The sequence below is a fragment of the Symphodus melops genome (genome assembly GCF_947650265.1).
Source record: "Symphodus melops genome assembly, chromosome: 5".
NCBI lineage: Eukaryota > Metazoa > Chordata > Actinopteri > Labriformes > Labridae > Symphodus > Symphodus melops.
In genome coordinates this window covers 4,073,536-4,091,937 of record NC_136695.1, presented here as the reverse complement: position 1 = coordinate 4,091,937, position 18,402 = coordinate 4,073,536, and the positions used below count along the sequence as shown (strand labels likewise).

Genomic DNA, 18,402 nt, shown 5'->3' with positions numbered 1-18,402 from the left:
TTGATGGACGTGAGTTTGTGTATATAAGTACCAGATGTGCAAGTTGTTTTTGTTCTTTTATTCTTTCATACAGGAAGGTGATGATTATTGTTTAAACATTAAATTTAACATCCTGAAGAATCAAAGAGTCAGGCAGGAAGGTCAAAGACTGTTTCATTTTGCCCACTAGATGGCAGCACATACACACTGTACTGAATAACTGTGTATCATAACTTACACAAAGGGAAGATTCTGCAGTGTGTGGCACTCTGTTACCTACAATCACTGCAAACTTTTTTCATTACCTTTACCTCAATAAATCACATTATCAAGAGATGATTTGTACAGGACGTTATAATGTTTGGACTTGTATGTGGGTCTTTTTTTTTGTTTTGGTTGGTTGATTTAATATTATTATATATATACTGTATATTGTATCGACCTTTTTCACTCAAAGTGGTCACTTTAATTTGCCATTCACTGATCATCTATTAATTGTGTTTTATATTTCACATCATTATTTGTATTCTATATCTCCTTTATCATTGTTGTATTTGTATGTATCTCATCTAATCAGTTTTGATTTATGTATAACCCACTTCTCTGTCTTGCTGCTGCAATCCCTGAAGTTCCCGTCTGTGGATCAATAAAGTATTATCTTATCTTAAAAACAATCACACACATTTTAATCAGCAGTCTCTGCACCTTTAGATCTACCTAAACAATTAATCCAGACAGTAAGAAGGTTGCAGGTTCTAAACCCTGTCAGACAGGGTTTTTGTGTGGAGTTAATATGTTCTCCCTGTGAACTCAAAAGGTCCCTTTCAGGCTCAACTTTTCTCTGGTGAAGGTAAAAGCCGAATCAGTTCAGAACTTTTCAGTAGCTCCGTCTGTGAATCAGAATTTAATAAGCACGTCAGTGTTCATTTTTTAACCCTTTAAGTTGCAGCCAGCTGACTTTTCATCCACGACAGTGTGAAGAAAACAAATTCAGTTTTCAGTGAATGAAAAAAGCAAATGTAACATTAAAAAAGGCCTTATAAAGACTAATTAATTAATTTAACAAATCAAGTTTATTATTCCATTATAATTGAACTCAGTTCTGCTGTAAAGTTAAGACATTGTAACATGGGGCTCTTTGGGTATGTACTCACTTTAGGAGGCTGCCTCCAGTGGACACTGGACCGCCTGCAGTTTTTGGTAGTTCGGTGTCACTTGTCAGATCTGATGTCGTTCCTTTGTTCACCGGTTATCTCAGTTTGTCTTGTTTTTATCTCCTCTGTGCAAAGATGGCATCACACTTTAGCTCCCAGGCATCAGCAGCAGCTTTGGATAACAAACTAACCACAAACAGGAGCTCAGGACTCAAGTTCATTTTGTGGCTCAAAGGAGAGAAACATGACATTTGGAGAATATTAACAGAAACAGTTCAATTTAAAGATGAAGAACCCATTACATGTTCATGATGGAGATAAATGAAACTGATTTATTTTGCATTACAAATGTAGTCTTGTAAGCTGCTCAAATTGAAATAATTCATTAGCTATAGACAGTTTTTAAGAGACAATTCTGAGAATCTGCATGAAGAGGAACAACTGAAGGGCAGTGAGAGAATCAGTGAAACGTTTTGCAGACTTCTCTGTAGCAGAATACATATTTGAGTGAGATTTAAGCTTCTATAGTGTCTCACGGATTAACTGTCTGCACGGACAGAGAAGTTCATTTGGGGGTATTTGCTCGAGTTACATTTGGCTAAATAGTTTTTCAATCCTCTCTCTCTCACACACACACACACACACATCGCTCAAACTGTAATATGCATTGCTGAAAATATTATACAGTGAATTGTGCAAAGTTGTTGTGACTAATCGCTGTAGTTCAGCACACTGTGCAGAGATGTGACGGGTCAGCGGCAGTTTACAGGAGCGGGTTTATACATCTGGTGTTCTGGTTCTCCTGTAAGAGCAGTCTCACAACCCCTCAGCAACACAAACATCAAAAGTCACTCTGAGTCCGTCTATTGTTGCTTGTCTTTGGCACGTCTTGTTCTGGCACGGAGTCTCAGCGTTTGCTCTTTTTTCGCTCTCTTGTCACGTCTTCTTCGGCCGGCCTCCTGAATCACCAGGTGTGGATATCTCCTCCCTCCTCTCCTGTCAGTGAGCTTTCCACAGAGGGTTGTGGTACACCCAGCCTTCACCCTGCACACACACACACAAATGGCTGCCATGTTAATGTGGTGAACACTGCATGTTCAAAACTTCTAAACAAAAATGTAAGGATGAGCTGCGTGTGTGAAGCATAGACTGTATATTAATGGACACCGTCACACATCTGTTCCTGCATGTGGCTCCGGAGGCTCATCTGCAACGGCCGCCATGCTGGAAATCCCATTTCAGCCTAACTGTCCGTCAGCCTCTGGACAGGCTGAGAGCTGGAGCTGAGGCGGGTCTTAAGCCTCCTGACAAACCGTTAAATCGGGCCCAGCTGTCAATCATGCCAGCTCCACGCCTAACTATGGATAATAGGTAACATTCAGTGTGATGATGAGCCCCAGGCTGTAAACATGTTTATTTATGCTGTAAAAACAGCCTTTTTGAAACGGGTGAGTCTGTGACTCCTGAAGCCAGATTCAAACTGCAGGACTTTCACATTTCAACACCAGAGGTTGCCACTTGGTGCGAATGCAAAACAGCCACATTTTCCACAGAAAGTCGAAGTGAGCTGATGAGAGAATGCAGCAGGATATAATCACCTGACCTCAGACTGTGACCACGCACCACTACAGTACGATTTACAAGCACGTGATTAAACTGCTGTTTTCCAGTCATTTCCTCTCCGCTCTGTTTGTTGAATTACACAAAGCATTGATGTGAAGGTAAATATTCTCATTATACGATCATATATCATACTGTCTGTTTGTCCTTTATACATGATATTTACACCTCAGAGTACCTCCCATCTCCCCTCCCTTCCAACAGGACTGTCTGTTAGATACATGTGTGAACAGACAGATCAGGAGGATTTCGAGTGGCGTTCCTCCTGATATGTGAAACCATGTAAACCCTCAGCTGGCGTGCGACTCCTCCTCACCTCTTTAACAAAGAATTTGGGGGTCCAGGGGGTCTTGTTGGCGGCTCTCTGTTTGCTCTCACTGCGCTGTCTCTCCTCCAGGAAGTGTTTGTGTTCTGTGGCTGCGTCCATGTTTCCCGCCTTCAGAGACGACGTTACGTGCTGCCAGAGACGCCTACAGTACAAACAAGAACAACAGCCAAGGTCAGAACTATTTATACACCCTGCATTCAATGTGCTGAGGGTCCACACATTATTGGATTAGTGTTTTCACGACACAAGACTTTTAAAATTTGAAAATTGTAGGACAACGTCTGTCTGTAAGAGACATCAGCTTAACTTCATCGTCTTCAAAGGACTTTTAGAGACATCAGAATCTGCAGACTTGTGACTTTGTGATCATGTTGTGGTGACGGAGCTCCGATAGCTGAACATATGTGACGTTAACATGTGGAACACATGAGGAACCGGCAGGTTTCACTTTTATCACTTTTTAAGTTTTTAAGCATTCAATTTCAATATTCTCACGTAATTTCCCACCTCTGAGATGTACTTGAATGCACCATAACTGTCCCAGCTGTGGACGAACCTGATCAGCCCTGCAGACCCATCCTCAGGGCGCCTCACCTTTCAGCCTCTCTCTTCACGCTCTGATCCCCTTCTGTCCTTCATGTTTCTGTGTCGTCTACCTTTTTTAATTTGTTTAATTAGATTCTGTCCCCAACAGCTCCACCTGTCTGCCTGTCACCTGTACCTGCCTCGAAGCTCAATTCAGTAAATCTCAAACATCGTCAACACCTCGGGGTACAGGTCTGATTTTATGACATCTCACCTGGTTTGTGAGCATTTTTTTCTGCTCCACTTTTGTTTTGCTGTACTTTAAAAAAAGAAGAAGAATGAGGATTTCAAAGAGTGTCCGACTCACCGTGACTCGTACTGGCCTTGCTTTTCTAGCGGCCTCATCTTCTTCTTGATGATTGGCAGTCTGGACGTGTCGATCACTTTGTTCTCTCCGCTGCTGTAGGTGAACTCCAGCACGCCGTTCCACTCGCCCTGAGCCTTACACACCACGTGTCCTGTTTGGTTCTGTTTGACCTCCGCTGTCACTCTGCAGGAACATAAACACAAATTCTTCAGCAAAATGAGGGACGGCAAAGAAAAATACAACAACTAACAGGGGTGAGGGATATTGTAAATATTGGATATTGATAGTTTTTTTTTTCTTAATTAGAACACATTTTGTCACAGGTGTGACAGCAAATATATGAGGCACAGCTGCCTCGATGGAAAAAGCAATGTGGGCTCATACAGCTGACATTGCATCACTGACGACGGCAACTGTATAAAAACGAAACAGGGCGAAAGAGTCTTTGAGTAGTCAGAAGACTAAAATAGCTCTAAAAAAGCTCGAGTCCAATTGCCATTCTATCCTTGAAATGTTTTCCCATCGGACAATCTGTACCACTTTGGTTTTGAAAGTGCTGAGTAAATAAATCTGCCTTTACAGATTAGATCTGCATGCAGCGACTAAATGCATGACAACAGTTGGACGACATTCTGACGAGCCACGAGAGACTGAAAATCTCTCTCGTGTTTCCCGACATCCGTCCGTCCACTTTCCTTCCTGACTTCAGGCACCACGGTCTCTTCTCCATGCAGTCTCTGTAACTCAGTTCCTGTTTCACTGTCCCTGCTGGTCGTGCAGCACAGTGTGATTCTGGAGCTCATCTTGACTTTATTCAGCCTGCTGCACGAGAATAGAGATACTCGACACACGTCTTCTCCCACCTGTGCACTTTCCCTCCATAGAAGGGCTTGGTGTGGAAGGTGACGGTGGCAGAGTAACCACTCTTGGCACAGTTAATGGAGACTTTTCCCCCGAGCTCCACCCACGGCACTGTGAGGATGGAGCGGGCGTAGGCACAGGGCAGCGTGAACACGTACTCTTCATCATGCTCCAGCAGATACAGCACACCTGCAGGGACACAGGAAGGAAAGCAGAAGGTATGGTTGATTGCTGCAGGCATGCACACAATATCTAGAAAGTAAAGATGCTGTCAGGAGAGACAATGACGCCTGCAGCAAAGTGCATAAAATAACGTCAGTGTGAAAAGCTTCAGATTAAAATAGAATATTTCTCTGAAGCAGCGAGAAACACAAGTCAAGTTGTTTCTCCACAGAATAATTAACATCTACATATTGAATAATAGGGATGTAAAGATGAATCATGACATCGTGATAAATCAGTTCGAAGGTTTCACATCGGTGGTCTGAAAAATGAATCTCAAATAAAATGACGAGCGTCAGCAGCTGCAGAGCGAGATGTAGAAACTGAGGATGCATAAGCGTCTTTTAAATCAGAGGGGAGGAAACATTTTCACTTCAAGACAGAAAGTGAAAGAGGTGAGAAGATAACAGACGAGACAAAAACTGCGTGCAGATATAACAAGAACTACACAGATAACACAACCAACATGATGCAGTGTTTAAAGAGAAGCTCCAATCACCTCCTCTCGATGACAGAATATAAACATTAAAAGACCAAAACACACAAACAAACTCCTAAAGGAATCTGTTTCACTCATCATCATCTTGTTAAATAAATCCTGAGTGAATCGTATCGTGGGTCGACTGAATCCTTACATCCCTAATGATTTATGTCGCCGCTACATTTTTTCTGCCTCTTCATAGGAAGTTTTTTCTGACCTTTGTAACTTTTGCAGCTTTGTGAAAGTGCTCATTGATGGATTAAACATGATGGATTTTTAATATTAAAATCAGTCAGGTCTTACCTGCTTTGTGTAAAGAGTCTCAAGATAACGGTTGTTATGAATTGGCGCTACTCAAATAAAGAATGACTGATGTTATAAAATTCTCTTCACTCAGCACCTTGAAGCTCAGAGCAGCAGGTTGGGCTTCGTCCACACTCTGCATCACTTCTATTGGCTGACATCGTTCGAGGACACTTATTGATCCACCGAATTGATGGACAATATATTTTCATGGAGTATAAAAAAAAGGGAAGATAATCTTTTAAAATGACTGGTCTTTAAACGGCTTGTTTGCTCCTGTGTAAGCTAACACCTTTTTCATGTCTTGTCTTGTTGCTGAGCAGGAGGGTTAGATTATATCTATCATGGTTTTTGTTGTTTTTTAATTGGGCTCTTCATGTTTCATAACAATGAGTTAAGAGTTTTTGACTTTACACCGACACTGTTTCACGCATGCTTAAAAATCCCTGCGAGCTGACAAACAGACAATGATTGCCCACAACTTTTCCCACCTGCCCTCTGAAGTATTTCACGTGAAGTCGGGGATTCTTTGGAAATATTGACGAAAACCCTTGCGTGGCACGATGACGTTCATGATCGTCGTGAGCTCCATGCACGCTCACTCTGCCTGCTGCTGTGAGTGTGTAGATCATCACAGCTTCTGACTGTGTTTCGCTCCCCTCTTCCGCATCGTTCTTTTTATGTCATGCCTGAGACCCCCCCCACACACACACACACACACCCCAAACACACACACCACACACCACACGACCCCCCCCCACACACACACACACACACACACACACACACACCCCACACACACACACACACTTGTCCCTCCTGCTTTCTTCTTCCCCTCCTGCAGCTTATATAAGAGCCAGCTGTCCTGCTCATAGCCACATCTGTTCCCCCAAGACACACACACACACACACACACACACACACACACACACACACACGCACACACACACACACACACACACACACAGAGTTCTTTGAAAGTCCCACATGCATAAAAAACACTATTGTGTGAATTATGCACAGTCAGCAATCTCTTAGCTATAATAATGTGTGTGTGTGTGTGTGTGTGTGTGTGTGTGTGTGTGTGTGTGTGTGTGTGCGCTCCCTTACATATATTCTCTCTGGTGCATGTGTGCATTCATTTGATGGTGTGTACAGTATGCTTCCTCCTCCTGCAGTCAGTAATGCTCCCGTCACTGCTGCTGCATTAAATCAAAGCAGAAGTGGGAACATCTGATTACATTCAATAAAACAGCGTGTGGTGAGAGAGGAGCGCTGTTTGCATGGAAGCTTCCAGGTGATGAGTATTTGACTGCTGTCTCAAAGTGGGAGGAGTGAAATGCATCTACAGTGAGACGGTTGTGGACTGTGGAGTCGTTCCCCTTCGACCAGAAACCTCAAGTGAGAGCTGAACATCATGTCCCTCATCAAGAAAGGACAGCAGACACAATCAAGTGTGTGATCCTTTAAATAAAGCAAAAGAGGACACGGCTGTGGACACCTGAGGACTGGAATTCATGTTTGAGAAATATAAATACAATGTTTGAAGAAGGTGGCAGTAAATTCAACCAATCAATAATTCACCTGGAAACTAATATGATCAGACTCTTGCTGGAGATGTGGGGAGACGGGTGTGTCTGTCTTTCATGTACTTTGGACATGTTCTGCTATTAAAGACTGGTGGAACAATGTCCAACAGGTTATTGACGAGGTGCTGAAAAAGAATGTCCAAGTCTCTGCTGAACTGGCTCTCATGGGCTCGACAGTGGAACTTAAACACTGTGACTTGTCCTCTTTTGAAAAACGATTATTTTGGCTTTTACAGCAGCTGAACTGAAACTTGTGGATGAGGAGGAAACATCAACCTTTCCTTATAAAGAACGTTTTAACTCTTAGAGAGAGAAACATGTTCTCTGTTGGACAAGCTGGGCTAGTAAATGTTGAACTCAGCTTAGTCATTTGATTGATTTTAATATTGGACACATCTTTTTAACTCAGGGAAACGTGCACTATTATTTTTATTTCATTTTCATCATTTATGTTTTTTTTTTTTTATATTTTTCTTTAGTGTTTTGTTTGTCTAGTTCAATTCCTCTCACTACGCGTCTAAACAACAAGATTCTGTGTCCAATGGGGAAATTGGATTTTGTGATTCCCTGTTGGAAAATCAATACAAATGTCAAACATTTAAAAAAAAGGACAGAACAGGATGTACTTCCTGCAGCAGCTGAAGAAGTTCAACCTGCCAAAGATCATGATGGTGCACTTCTACACCGCCATCATGGAGTCCATCCTCTCCTCCTCCTCCACAGTCTGCGACGCTGCAGCCACGGCAGAGGACGAGTGCAAGCTGCAGCGTGTCATCCGCTCTGCAGAGAGGGTGATCGGCTGCCACGACCTGTACACCTGCAGGACCCCGAGGCGTGCAGGTAAGCCGGTGGTCGACTCCTCTCACCCTGCACGTGGACTGTTTGAGACACTGCCGTCCATCAGGACCAAAACGTCTCACCGCAAGATCAGTTTCTTCCCCTCAGTTGTTAGCCTCATGCACAATGACTCTGCCCTCCTCCCACATGACACAGACGCTCATCAGCCACACAGTCATGTGCTTCTTTATCTTTCTCTCTGGGTACGCTCACTTTAAATTTATGTCCTTATTGCACCTTTCATACATTTTACATTTTGTACTTTTGATTATTATTGTTTTATTTGACATGTTTAAAATCTACTCGTGTCCACTCTGGTGTCCTGTGTGGACAAGGCCGTACATCTTAACTCTTTGCTTATGCAGGTTTGTCTCTCTTACCTTCTCCAACCATGGACAGCCCCACAGACACGCCCATGAACTTGCTCTTGGTCCAGACGTGTGTGTTCACACACATCCTCCGCTCCTTACACTCGCAGTAGAACCCTGACACGGGGGGGTGGTGGGACACCTGCTCCGCCACAAAGCGGACGTGGTAGCAGTCTGAGTTCCTCCTGCAGGGTCTGTCGGCCCCCCTCTGAGGGGACCCAGGGGCGGAACAATTAGCTGTGGGTGCTGAGTTTGGAGCAGAACAGTTGGCGGTCCTGTGGGGTTTGACCCGGCCCCGGGGCACGTACCAGGAGCAGTGGAAGTTCTCCCCCAGAATGGGGTTGTATGGCTTCTTGGCCACGGCGCCTTTCCTGCCCTCGTGGAAGGCAGTCAGGTAATATTCCACGAAGCGGATAATCCGCTCCTCGGCTGTGCTGCCGGACGTGATGGACAGGAACATGTCGGGGTGAGCCATGAAGTTAGCGTACATTTCCAGTAGGGAGCGCTTCTCCAGGATGAAGGTCGGGAGCACCACCTGCAAAAGGACGGGTGGAGAGGGAGGGTGAGATCTGTGCTGATTGAAATGTATCCACGGATACTTCATGAGTCCCCTCTCCAGAAGACAGCGTTTAAAGAAAGGAAAGATTATGCAACCTTCAGAAGAGTTGTCATTCATGAGACAGAATGTGAAATTATTGTTGACAGCTATGGCTCTCCCTGACTAAACATTTACATGCTCCCCGAGTTTTCTGAAGTTTTTTAAACGTGTGAAAAGACTTAAAGAGACAACACTCAATCTTTTGACCTTCAGGATTACTCTAGCTCCCTGACAATTCAGTATCCTGATCTCCAACATACTCGGAGTCCAATGACAGCTCAGTATTTTTTGGCTTTCAACCAAGCATGCACATGCGTGTGACGTCTGCCACATCCCCCTGTTTCTGTCCGGCTCAAGTCCAGGTTCCGCAAGCCCTTAAAAATCAACACAAAGCCGACACAAACGTGCAGTAGAGCAGTGTAGAGACTGACAGTACTGCCAGAATGCCTTCTCTGTTGTTTGCATCCTGCATGTCAGGAAGGTGTGCATACAGTTGAGCTCTATGGTGCGCCCTCTAGAGGCATCCTCCAGTAACATGCGCAGCACAGAGTCAAGTTTTTATACAGCGACATTCTTGACGCAGCCGGTTGAGTACGCGAACGCGAGGTTAAACGGCAATGCTTATGCTTTGTTATTGTCTGGTTACATAAAACTGGGCCTGTTGTGTAACCAGACCACCATATGATGCTGCCCTCCCACCCCCACTCAATTTGGTAGTGGGCCAGTTAAGCATCGACCCCCCCCCCCCCTGCAGCTTCACCCGTCAATGAGGACACAGGAAGGACGAACAGTCAATGCATGGAAGGGTGGAACAAATAACGTGTTTCTATGTACAGATCTGGACCAAGAGAACGCCTGCAGCCCTTTAATAATCCCCCCCCCCCACCCCCACCCACACAATGTTTTTAAAGCTCAAGCTCTCAGGTATTCAGAGTCCCTGTGAACCAGATCAGTGGTTCATCCGTAATCAGAGCTCAGTGGTTTGAAAGAATCAGCAGGATCATGTGAGCGGGACACATCTGTTGAGGACGATCAGATAGCACAGATTGGGGGAGGGGCTTAAGATGAAGGTGTGTGTTGAGGAAATGAATGCAACGATGAAAGATCTGCGTTACCCGTGTGAGGTCCATGCCCAGTTTGAGCTGAGACAGGAGGTGGATGATGATGCTCCTCTGCTCCTCCTGGACTCCCAGCTCCTCCTCCTCATTGTCGTCTGTGTCTGTCGTCTCCTCGCTCAGGTCGGGGGTCTCTGGACTGCTGCTCTGACTCTGATGGTGCCCCTGCAGAGAAGGACGGGGACACTCAAATCACTCAGGGTGACGCTCGCAAAAGGAAACCTTTACGGCTGTTGAATCAGAAGGATGAACTTGTAATGTTTTATAAAGAGTCCTGACCTCACCTTAAAAGCAGAAAATGTTTCTTTTAAGCCTTTCAAATTATGTCAATGTGTTTTTGATTTCATCTTTAAAGTCATTTTACATACATATGCATTCCTGAAAAATTCAAGAGAATTTTAGGTGGACTGGCCCTGAACTCCTCCTGATCTGACTGTGGAGTCTCCTGAGGCAAGACGTCACGCAATTACAATGATTCAGAAGTGACAGATGAGGCAACAGAGTCTGCTACGCAACGCTATAATACAAACATTCACCTTCATATCAGCGTGATGTGGAGTTTGACAGAATCACAAAAGAGTGGAGAAGAACATATTGGCAATCAGACAGTCTCTCTAAACGTCACCCCTCCAACTCACTCGAGGTGAATACGGCGTTCTCACATTAGGATCATGTGGTCACAGAAAAAAACACCAGCGCTGGCAGGAGGAAGTGTCACACATGCACCTCACCCTGAAAACTCACTTCATCCAAATATGAATGAGATGAAAGATTCAGTGTTTCCCTTACATTATATTCGACCCTATCCACAGGGCTGTAGCTTCGCCTCTGTCTTATACCATGTACAGTTCAGTCAGCAAAGTGACCTCTGGGTTTGACCTCTTATTGAGGGTCTTTAAGATCAGTGAACAGGTCATCTTTCCTCCTTTTACTGCTGTGTAATGTTGTTTTTAAAAATCACTTTCATTCAATAGACTTAGGCTGAACTTTATCGATCCCTTTGGGATGACTCCATCAGGGAAATTTAGGTTTCCAGCAGCATATAAGACAAAAAATAAAATGTAGCAGGTAACAAAAAAGTAGCAATATAAAGAATAAAATAAAATAAATAATAGAACACTCTTCTGTTGGAAAAAAAAGAAAAATACACAAAATATGCATAGAAAAAGCAGAATACACAAAACATGGCTAAAAAACAAGGATTATTATTATTGCACTTTGGGTGAGATTCTTGCACATACAAGTGAAAGTGTCCATGTGTTATTGCACAGTGAGGGTAAAAAAAATGTTGATGGGCCTTAATAAGCCTAAACATTATAAAAAGTATCTGTGACTCTACTGATTAAAATAAAAGACACAGCTGAGCCGGTCAGTGTGTGTACCTGTAACTCACAGAGAGGAAACTGACTCTGAGTGGGTTTATAAAACCAAACAGTTGGACTGTTCCTCTGAGCAGGAGAGTCTAAAATAAGAAGATGTGTTGAATAATTCATTAACATCCAGGTTTACTGTGAGCTTACATAAGACTGAGTGAGACACGGGTAACCAAGATAACCAAGTCAAAATCCTTCTGTCTTACTGGAGCTGCAGTCGTTCACCGGTCAGCGGATCACAGTCTGACCCCTGATTCATCGATTAAAGTCGAGATGTCAAACTTTTCCTCGTTTTAGTCGTCTTTAATGTGAGGATGTTCTGCTTCTATCTCATGTATGATAGTCAAAGAGCCTTTAGGTTAAGAAGGCGTTTCACATATGGACTGATTAAAACATACGGACGGTCTCCATGACGTCACCAATTTGTTTCTGAAGGGCAGTTTTGAGACGGACGCCATATTTGAAACGCTGCCTTAAACAGCCTCCTAACAGCAACGTGATAAGTCAGTTTAGCCACGCCTCTTATTAAACGTAACTTAAACACTAAAATCAAAATTGATCAGGTATAAAGGGACAGTTTTAAAGGGATTTTCGGGGCTTTTGCAGCCAGCCTCTAGTGGACACTGGAAGAACTGTTATTTTCTTGCACTTGATTTTTTTAGCAGCCGAGTTGCCTCTTGGTTTGACCAAAGAAAATATATTTTTAAGATTTAACATTTGGCTTTTGGCAACTGTGAAGAGTAGTTTTGAAATGTCACAGACTTGAGGATTAATAGATGAAAGAAATTACAGCTTTAACACACATACTGTAAACACACACATACACACACACACACACACACACAGTCGGTCACTCTCTCACACACGTTCATGGTGCAGCATACATTGTTTTTAAATAGTTGTTAATGTCCAGTTTGTTTGTTTTCTACTCTTTCAATTACGACATACATTTACACACATACTTGGACATGAACACACACACACACACACACACACACACACACACACACGTATGGACACACTCTAAACGTGCAGTACAATCTGACCCATTTAAATGTATGAAGAACTGCAGAACAGTGCCAATAAAGCACTAAACACACACACACACACACAGAGTGATGATCTCACACTCACGTTGCTGGTTAAATTAGGAGACCTGCTGGGCTTCATGTCGACAAGAAGGGAGACCCCAGATTATGTACCGACACTGAGACTAATAGTGAGAGAGCCGAGGAGGGGCGGAGCCAGAGAGTGGGGGGCGGGGTTTAAGAGTCATCAAGGGTGAAGAGGAGAGAGAAGGATGAGCGAGAGAGAGATAGAAGAGGAGGTCTCTCTGCTTCACTTCTGACAGAGGAATTAAAATGCTGACAATCCTCAACATCCAGCGAGCCCCGCCCCCTCCACACACACACACACACACACACACACACACACACACACACACGCACTGTACTACATTGGGTTCCTCCTTCTCTCGCTCTCCTGTTTCACTAGTTTGTCCTGACTCTATTGCCCGTTCAACCCTTCCCCCCTCCAGGCTCCATGATGGTACAGTCTGTAATTATCACTCTGTGAGGCATCTGCTCCTCTTGTCCTCATTGTCAACTCGACAATCATGTACATGATCTGCACGCTTTCACTCATGCAGCTCCTCAAAGTCTCGTCTGATGGTTCCGGTTTGAAAGCGCTTTTTTTTGTGCCATCCTATGAAAGTTTTGTCCCATTGATGCTGACCTTTGGACAACATGATAACATAGAACTCACTCAATGTATAACTTGATCTCATCCTTTAAATGATGGACGCTAAATCTGTAAGTGAAACCCTCGATGGCATCACAACGACCTTGAAACATAAACAATATAAATTTACTTCATAATGTTTTGCTGCGTAGTGACATTAAAACAATGATGAGATAAGAAAGTCTGTTTATTCAGCATCTGAGATGTTAGCTTCTTTATAAAAGATAGAATAATGACATTTTTATCTAAGATGAATCAGGATCAGAAACAAGCATTAAAGAAGAGTACATCCGTCTGCTTTACAACAAACAGACACAACAAACAAACTCTTACTTCATGAAAAAAAACGCCTCTGTGTTTGTTTGTGAGATGAATCATCGATTACAAAAAAAGAAACATTTCAAGGAAGCTTTCTGTGAAGTCTGAATGGACATGTGCAGAGGAGTGACTCTCTCCTTTTCTCCCTTTAAAGCATTTTTCCTTCACTGCTTCATCCACCCATCCATCATCCATCCATCCATCATCCATCCAACAGTCTATCATCCATCCATCCATCATCCATCAGTCAGTCCATCAGTCCATCCATCCATCATCCATCCATCCATCCATTCATCATCCATCCATCCAATCATCTATCCATTCATCCATCTTTCATCCATCCATCTATCAGTCCAAGAATGTCTGACTATGCTGCAGTTTGACCCTTTCAGTTACTATGGGACCTTCTTCAGGTCGACCAATGATGTCACGAACATGTAAGCAAACAGACCTGGTTGTAAGTTGACTTGTGAACAACTTTACAGCTTTGTTTACTCTGTTTTGTGTCTCAGTCAAATTCAGTATTGCATTGAATCAGTGAGCTTATAGTTCATCAGACATACAGGGAAAACAGTGTTTGTGTAGCTATCTCCTCCTTTTATTCAGGAGAGCAGCTGCAGATGAGCACACATGACTGTCTTCAGCACAAACATGATCAGGAGACTGAAACCTAACGCACCGTTAAAGCACATACATCATTTCATATTACGGCTAAAAACGCACCGTGCCTGATCCGAGGCTGTGAGCGTTGGAGCGAGTGGGACGCCGAAGAAGAATCAAGACACTTGGGATATAATCTCGAGTTAATCCTCCTCCCATCAGATGGATTCAGGTTAAACTTGTAATTCCTCGTTTGCTGCCATGGCAACCAGAAGATTATAAGATCATCTGACTCCTAAACATCAGCACCTTCACATGACGGACACATGATTAGAGTATTGATGTGTTTATGACTTACATGTGAGGTGCGTCGCGACTTTCTCCACAGACACTGACAAAGTTTTCTCAGCTTTATAAATGGATGTGTGTTTGTCGTAAGTGTGTAGCTGCTGCTTCGTGACAGAACAGTTTAACGATCCCGAACAACTATGTCAGCTTCTAGACTCCTCTGTCGGCTGTGTTGAAACCAGAGCAGATGATGCTAAAATAGATGTATTTATTCCAGTCACAGTAAACAGCTGCAGAAATCAAGAGACTGTAGGCTTAACACAAGTTTAAAAAAACAAAACAAAAAAAACCACCATGTACAGAGCCTATAGTATTTGTCATCTCTCCTCAGCTGTCTTATACAATAAGGTGGGAGGCAAAGCCCTTTTATATACACTATTGGGCTGGATCTAAGACCTTTGATTTATTCCTGGAAAAAAACACCCTCAAAAAAGTGTCTTTGTCTGATATATTTGCTGCTTTTAAATACAACAATGATGACCAGCTCGGGAGCCGCTTGTCTTGAAAGTGGACCACTCATGACCAGAGTTGGGCTCGTTTTAAAAGAGGCTTAAACAGCATGCCGTTGTGTTTTTAAGAGATTGAACGATGCTCCAGGATGGCGGAGGAGGAATGATTTCTTCACATATGGAGAGATGTGAAGACGTAAGGAGGCTTAAACAAGGGCCATGACAAACTCCTCTTCTATGTAGAAGAGAGGTTTATAGGAAAAGTCTGATTTTAGAGAAGTCTCAGAATAAGGACTATTGTTTGAACTAGATTTATTGCCTCAGTATTTTCTGCCCCCTGCTGGCAGAGTGCAGGATTTCTGTGGCTTGACTTTGAATCAAAGAGCCTTACATTCAAACACATTCAAACACTGACATTAAACTACTATTTACTACAGGCAACATGAAGAACATGTTAACATTTAAATGTGTTAATAAAATAAGCACAAACACGCAGAGTGAAGACAACAGATGGATGCAGACTCTACCTCGATGCATTACAGGCATCAGAACTTCACTGAGCCCGCTCATGGTCCAAATGACTGAGATTGATGACGCTCATTAAAGGGAGAGGGACCGTGTAGATGCTGGAGGGTTTTAAAGAAAATTACAGGACAAGCACCTGTTTGTGGTGAGTGATTCTGGTTTCTATCATTTATTCATGCTCATCCTCGCTCTAGGTTTACATGAAATACTTGAAAAATAGGAAATGCAAAGAGCTGGCCTCGATGCAGGCTGCAGAGTTTTCCCAACATCCAGACAAACCTTCGAACATCTTTTTAAACAAAAAACGTGTCGTCACTCACCAGGATGTACACCAGGAGCGTTAAATGGGCGTCTGAGCTTTTTTTCAAACTATTATAAAATCAGTGTCATTTACTTTGGACGCTGAAGCCAAGTCCCCGCACCAACAGGTGGAGCAACAAGAAAATCTTTGGTGTTTAGTGGATTTGAGAAATGTGCATTAACTTAAAAACTCTACTTTTTTATTGGCTTATTTTGATGTTAAGTTTCAGTTAAGGAGAACAGTGAGGTTTAATAAAATACAGCATGCTGTGTTACCTGAGGAGGACAGTCTGTGTCTCTGTCTGTTGTCTGCAGACACGTGGAGGAGGACGGGAGGGCTCCATTCTTCACCTTCTTCTCAGAAGCACATCGGGACCATCCCATCGAAGCATCTGAAGGAGGAAAAATCCACAGTGTGTCATCATGAGAACGATTCATCCGAAGATGGTTCAACCAAATACAAACAACTCCTCCTCCTCGCATCACTTCAGCATTCAAGAAGCAAAGTAAGAAGGAGTTTTAGTCTAAATGTGATTGTTAACCAATGGTGTTGTTCATCAGCTCCTCTGACTCACAAGTATGATATCGATCCTGATCAGAAGTGGGATTTGGGAGGAAAAACTGTGATCTTACGTCGAGGCTCCGGGAAGGAATGAAAGGGTTCGTAACTTTAACGCAGAATTAGAAATTAAAATGTTTTGTCCTTGGATAATATTTGCATTTGCAGCACAGGGTACAGGTCTTAATTACACATACATGACGATGCACAGCCAGAGAGCTCATCAGGTACACAACTGCCTGACATGCAGGATATGAACTAAAGACATGGCAACATTTCATTCTGAGAAGAGACTGAACATCGATTGAAAACAGAGAGATTCCTTGCAAAATCCCTCTTTGTTTGATTTTTCATTCTGATGTCAAAACAAACCCATGTGATTCTTATTTTATGAAAAACTAAACAAATACAGACGCCACCATTTTAATGACAATGATATCTATTTATCTATCCATCTTTAAATCAGATCCTGTCGCATCCCCTCTGCCTCTAAACTCCACCTGGGCAATTTGCAACTTATTTATTTTAGAGGACATGACGCAGGGACGCAGACATCATGTATGTGTGTTAGCGTGTAAAACAAGTGTGTCTTCAGCTTTAAAAACAACGTCAGTTCGGTTCTGAATTAGTTTGTCGGCACCTTTAACAATGCATCGTTTTTGTAGGTGCAGCATCACATTTGATACGTCTCTTTATATTTAGTTTTAACTTTTCTCTTTTGCTTTAATTATCTGACTTCTAACCCTACACTATCAGGGTTATTGTGCAGGAAGCAGCACCAGTGAAACATATTCAAAGAGTTTCCTGGCCTTATAAAATATATATATATTTTTTTTTTTAAACTTCTATGTCAGTTGGCATCCAGCTGGACATTTTGCATCACTGCCCCCCTCTCAGGTTTCATGCACATTCGTAAGATGAACAGTTTCCTGACCTGTTCTCGACTCGGCTGCAGGAGCTCGTAGCGGGCTCTGGTTCTGGATGTGATTGGTGGTACTGGTGTGTTTTGGACTCTCACTGAAGCTGGGTGTCGGGCTCCGACTGCTGGACCTCAGCGCTCCGGGCTCCGCCGTGTTCACACTCCTGGGTCTCACTCTCTCTGTGGGGGATGACGAGCTCAAAGCGGCCAAACTGTGGCTCGGGCTGGGACTGGCGATGTGGTTCTGGTTTTGGTTGAGAACCTGGACCACATTGTGCTGCAGCATGGAGAGACAGCCACCCAGGCAGCTCAGAGTGGCTGCAGAGGTGGCCTTGAAGAGGAGCAGGTCCTTCAGTGGGAGAAGACGAGAGGGAGATTAGAAGGAGCAGTAGATCTTCCTCTTTGTTGACCCAACATTTACTCATCCTGAGAAGTTTGCAACATTTAGAAAAGTTACAGTGGCAAAAAACCCACTTTGAACGGAACCAGACTCATGCTGAACAGCCATCTGCACAGACTGTGAGAGATGTGATGGGATGCATCAGCTTCAACTCTTTGTTTTAAGTTTGTTTGTTTTTTATGATCAAATTTTTACTTTATTTTGTGACAAATCAGAGGCTCATGTACATTGCAAAAACAGTACAAGGGAGAGAAAAAAAAGTACATCCCATGCCTATGCATATAGCAATGCTCAGTGTCACATATTTAAAACATAATATGGGGGAAAACAAATTGAACGAAAAATGAATACAGATTAAGACAAAAACAATAATAAATTGTAATCAAAAACCCCAAACCACCCACTCCCTGGACCGAGGATCTCTTTCCTCCATTATGACTCAGACCTGAAGCACACAGAGTTAAAAGAGTGTCCCAGGTATTGACGGCTGCTTCTCTGGCACCGTGGATTCTGGTTGTCGACAA

At 43.2% G+C, this 18,402-nt stretch overlaps 1 protein-coding gene across 1 annotated transcript in view; it reads right to left on the bottom strand.

Moving 5' to 3' along the window:
- Nucleotides 1-1,442: 1,442 nt before the first annotated feature.
- LOC306824188 (oxysterol-binding protein-related protein 10-like) overlaps nt 1,443-18,402 on the bottom strand; it is a 29,832-nt gene continuing 12,872 nt past the window's right edge. The window contains exons 5-12 of the mRNA XM_079344217.1: nt 17,578-17,827; nt 16,277-16,392; nt 10,348-10,512; nt 8,647-9,169; nt 4,837-5,023; nt 3,974-4,156; nt 3,070-3,223; nt 1,443-2,177 (exon numbers count right to left, since the gene is read on the bottom strand). Of these exons, the coding sequence (XP_079200343.1) occupies nt 2,133-2,177; nt 3,070-3,223; nt 3,974-4,156; nt 4,837-5,023; nt 8,647-9,169; nt 10,348-10,512; nt 16,277-16,392; nt 17,578-17,827 (1,623 nt within the window). The 3' untranslated portion in view covers nt 1,443-2,132. The remainder of the gene's footprint in view (nt 2,178-3,069; nt 3,224-3,973; nt 4,157-4,836; nt 5,024-8,646; nt 9,170-10,347; nt 10,513-16,276; nt 16,393-17,577; nt 17,828-18,402) is intronic.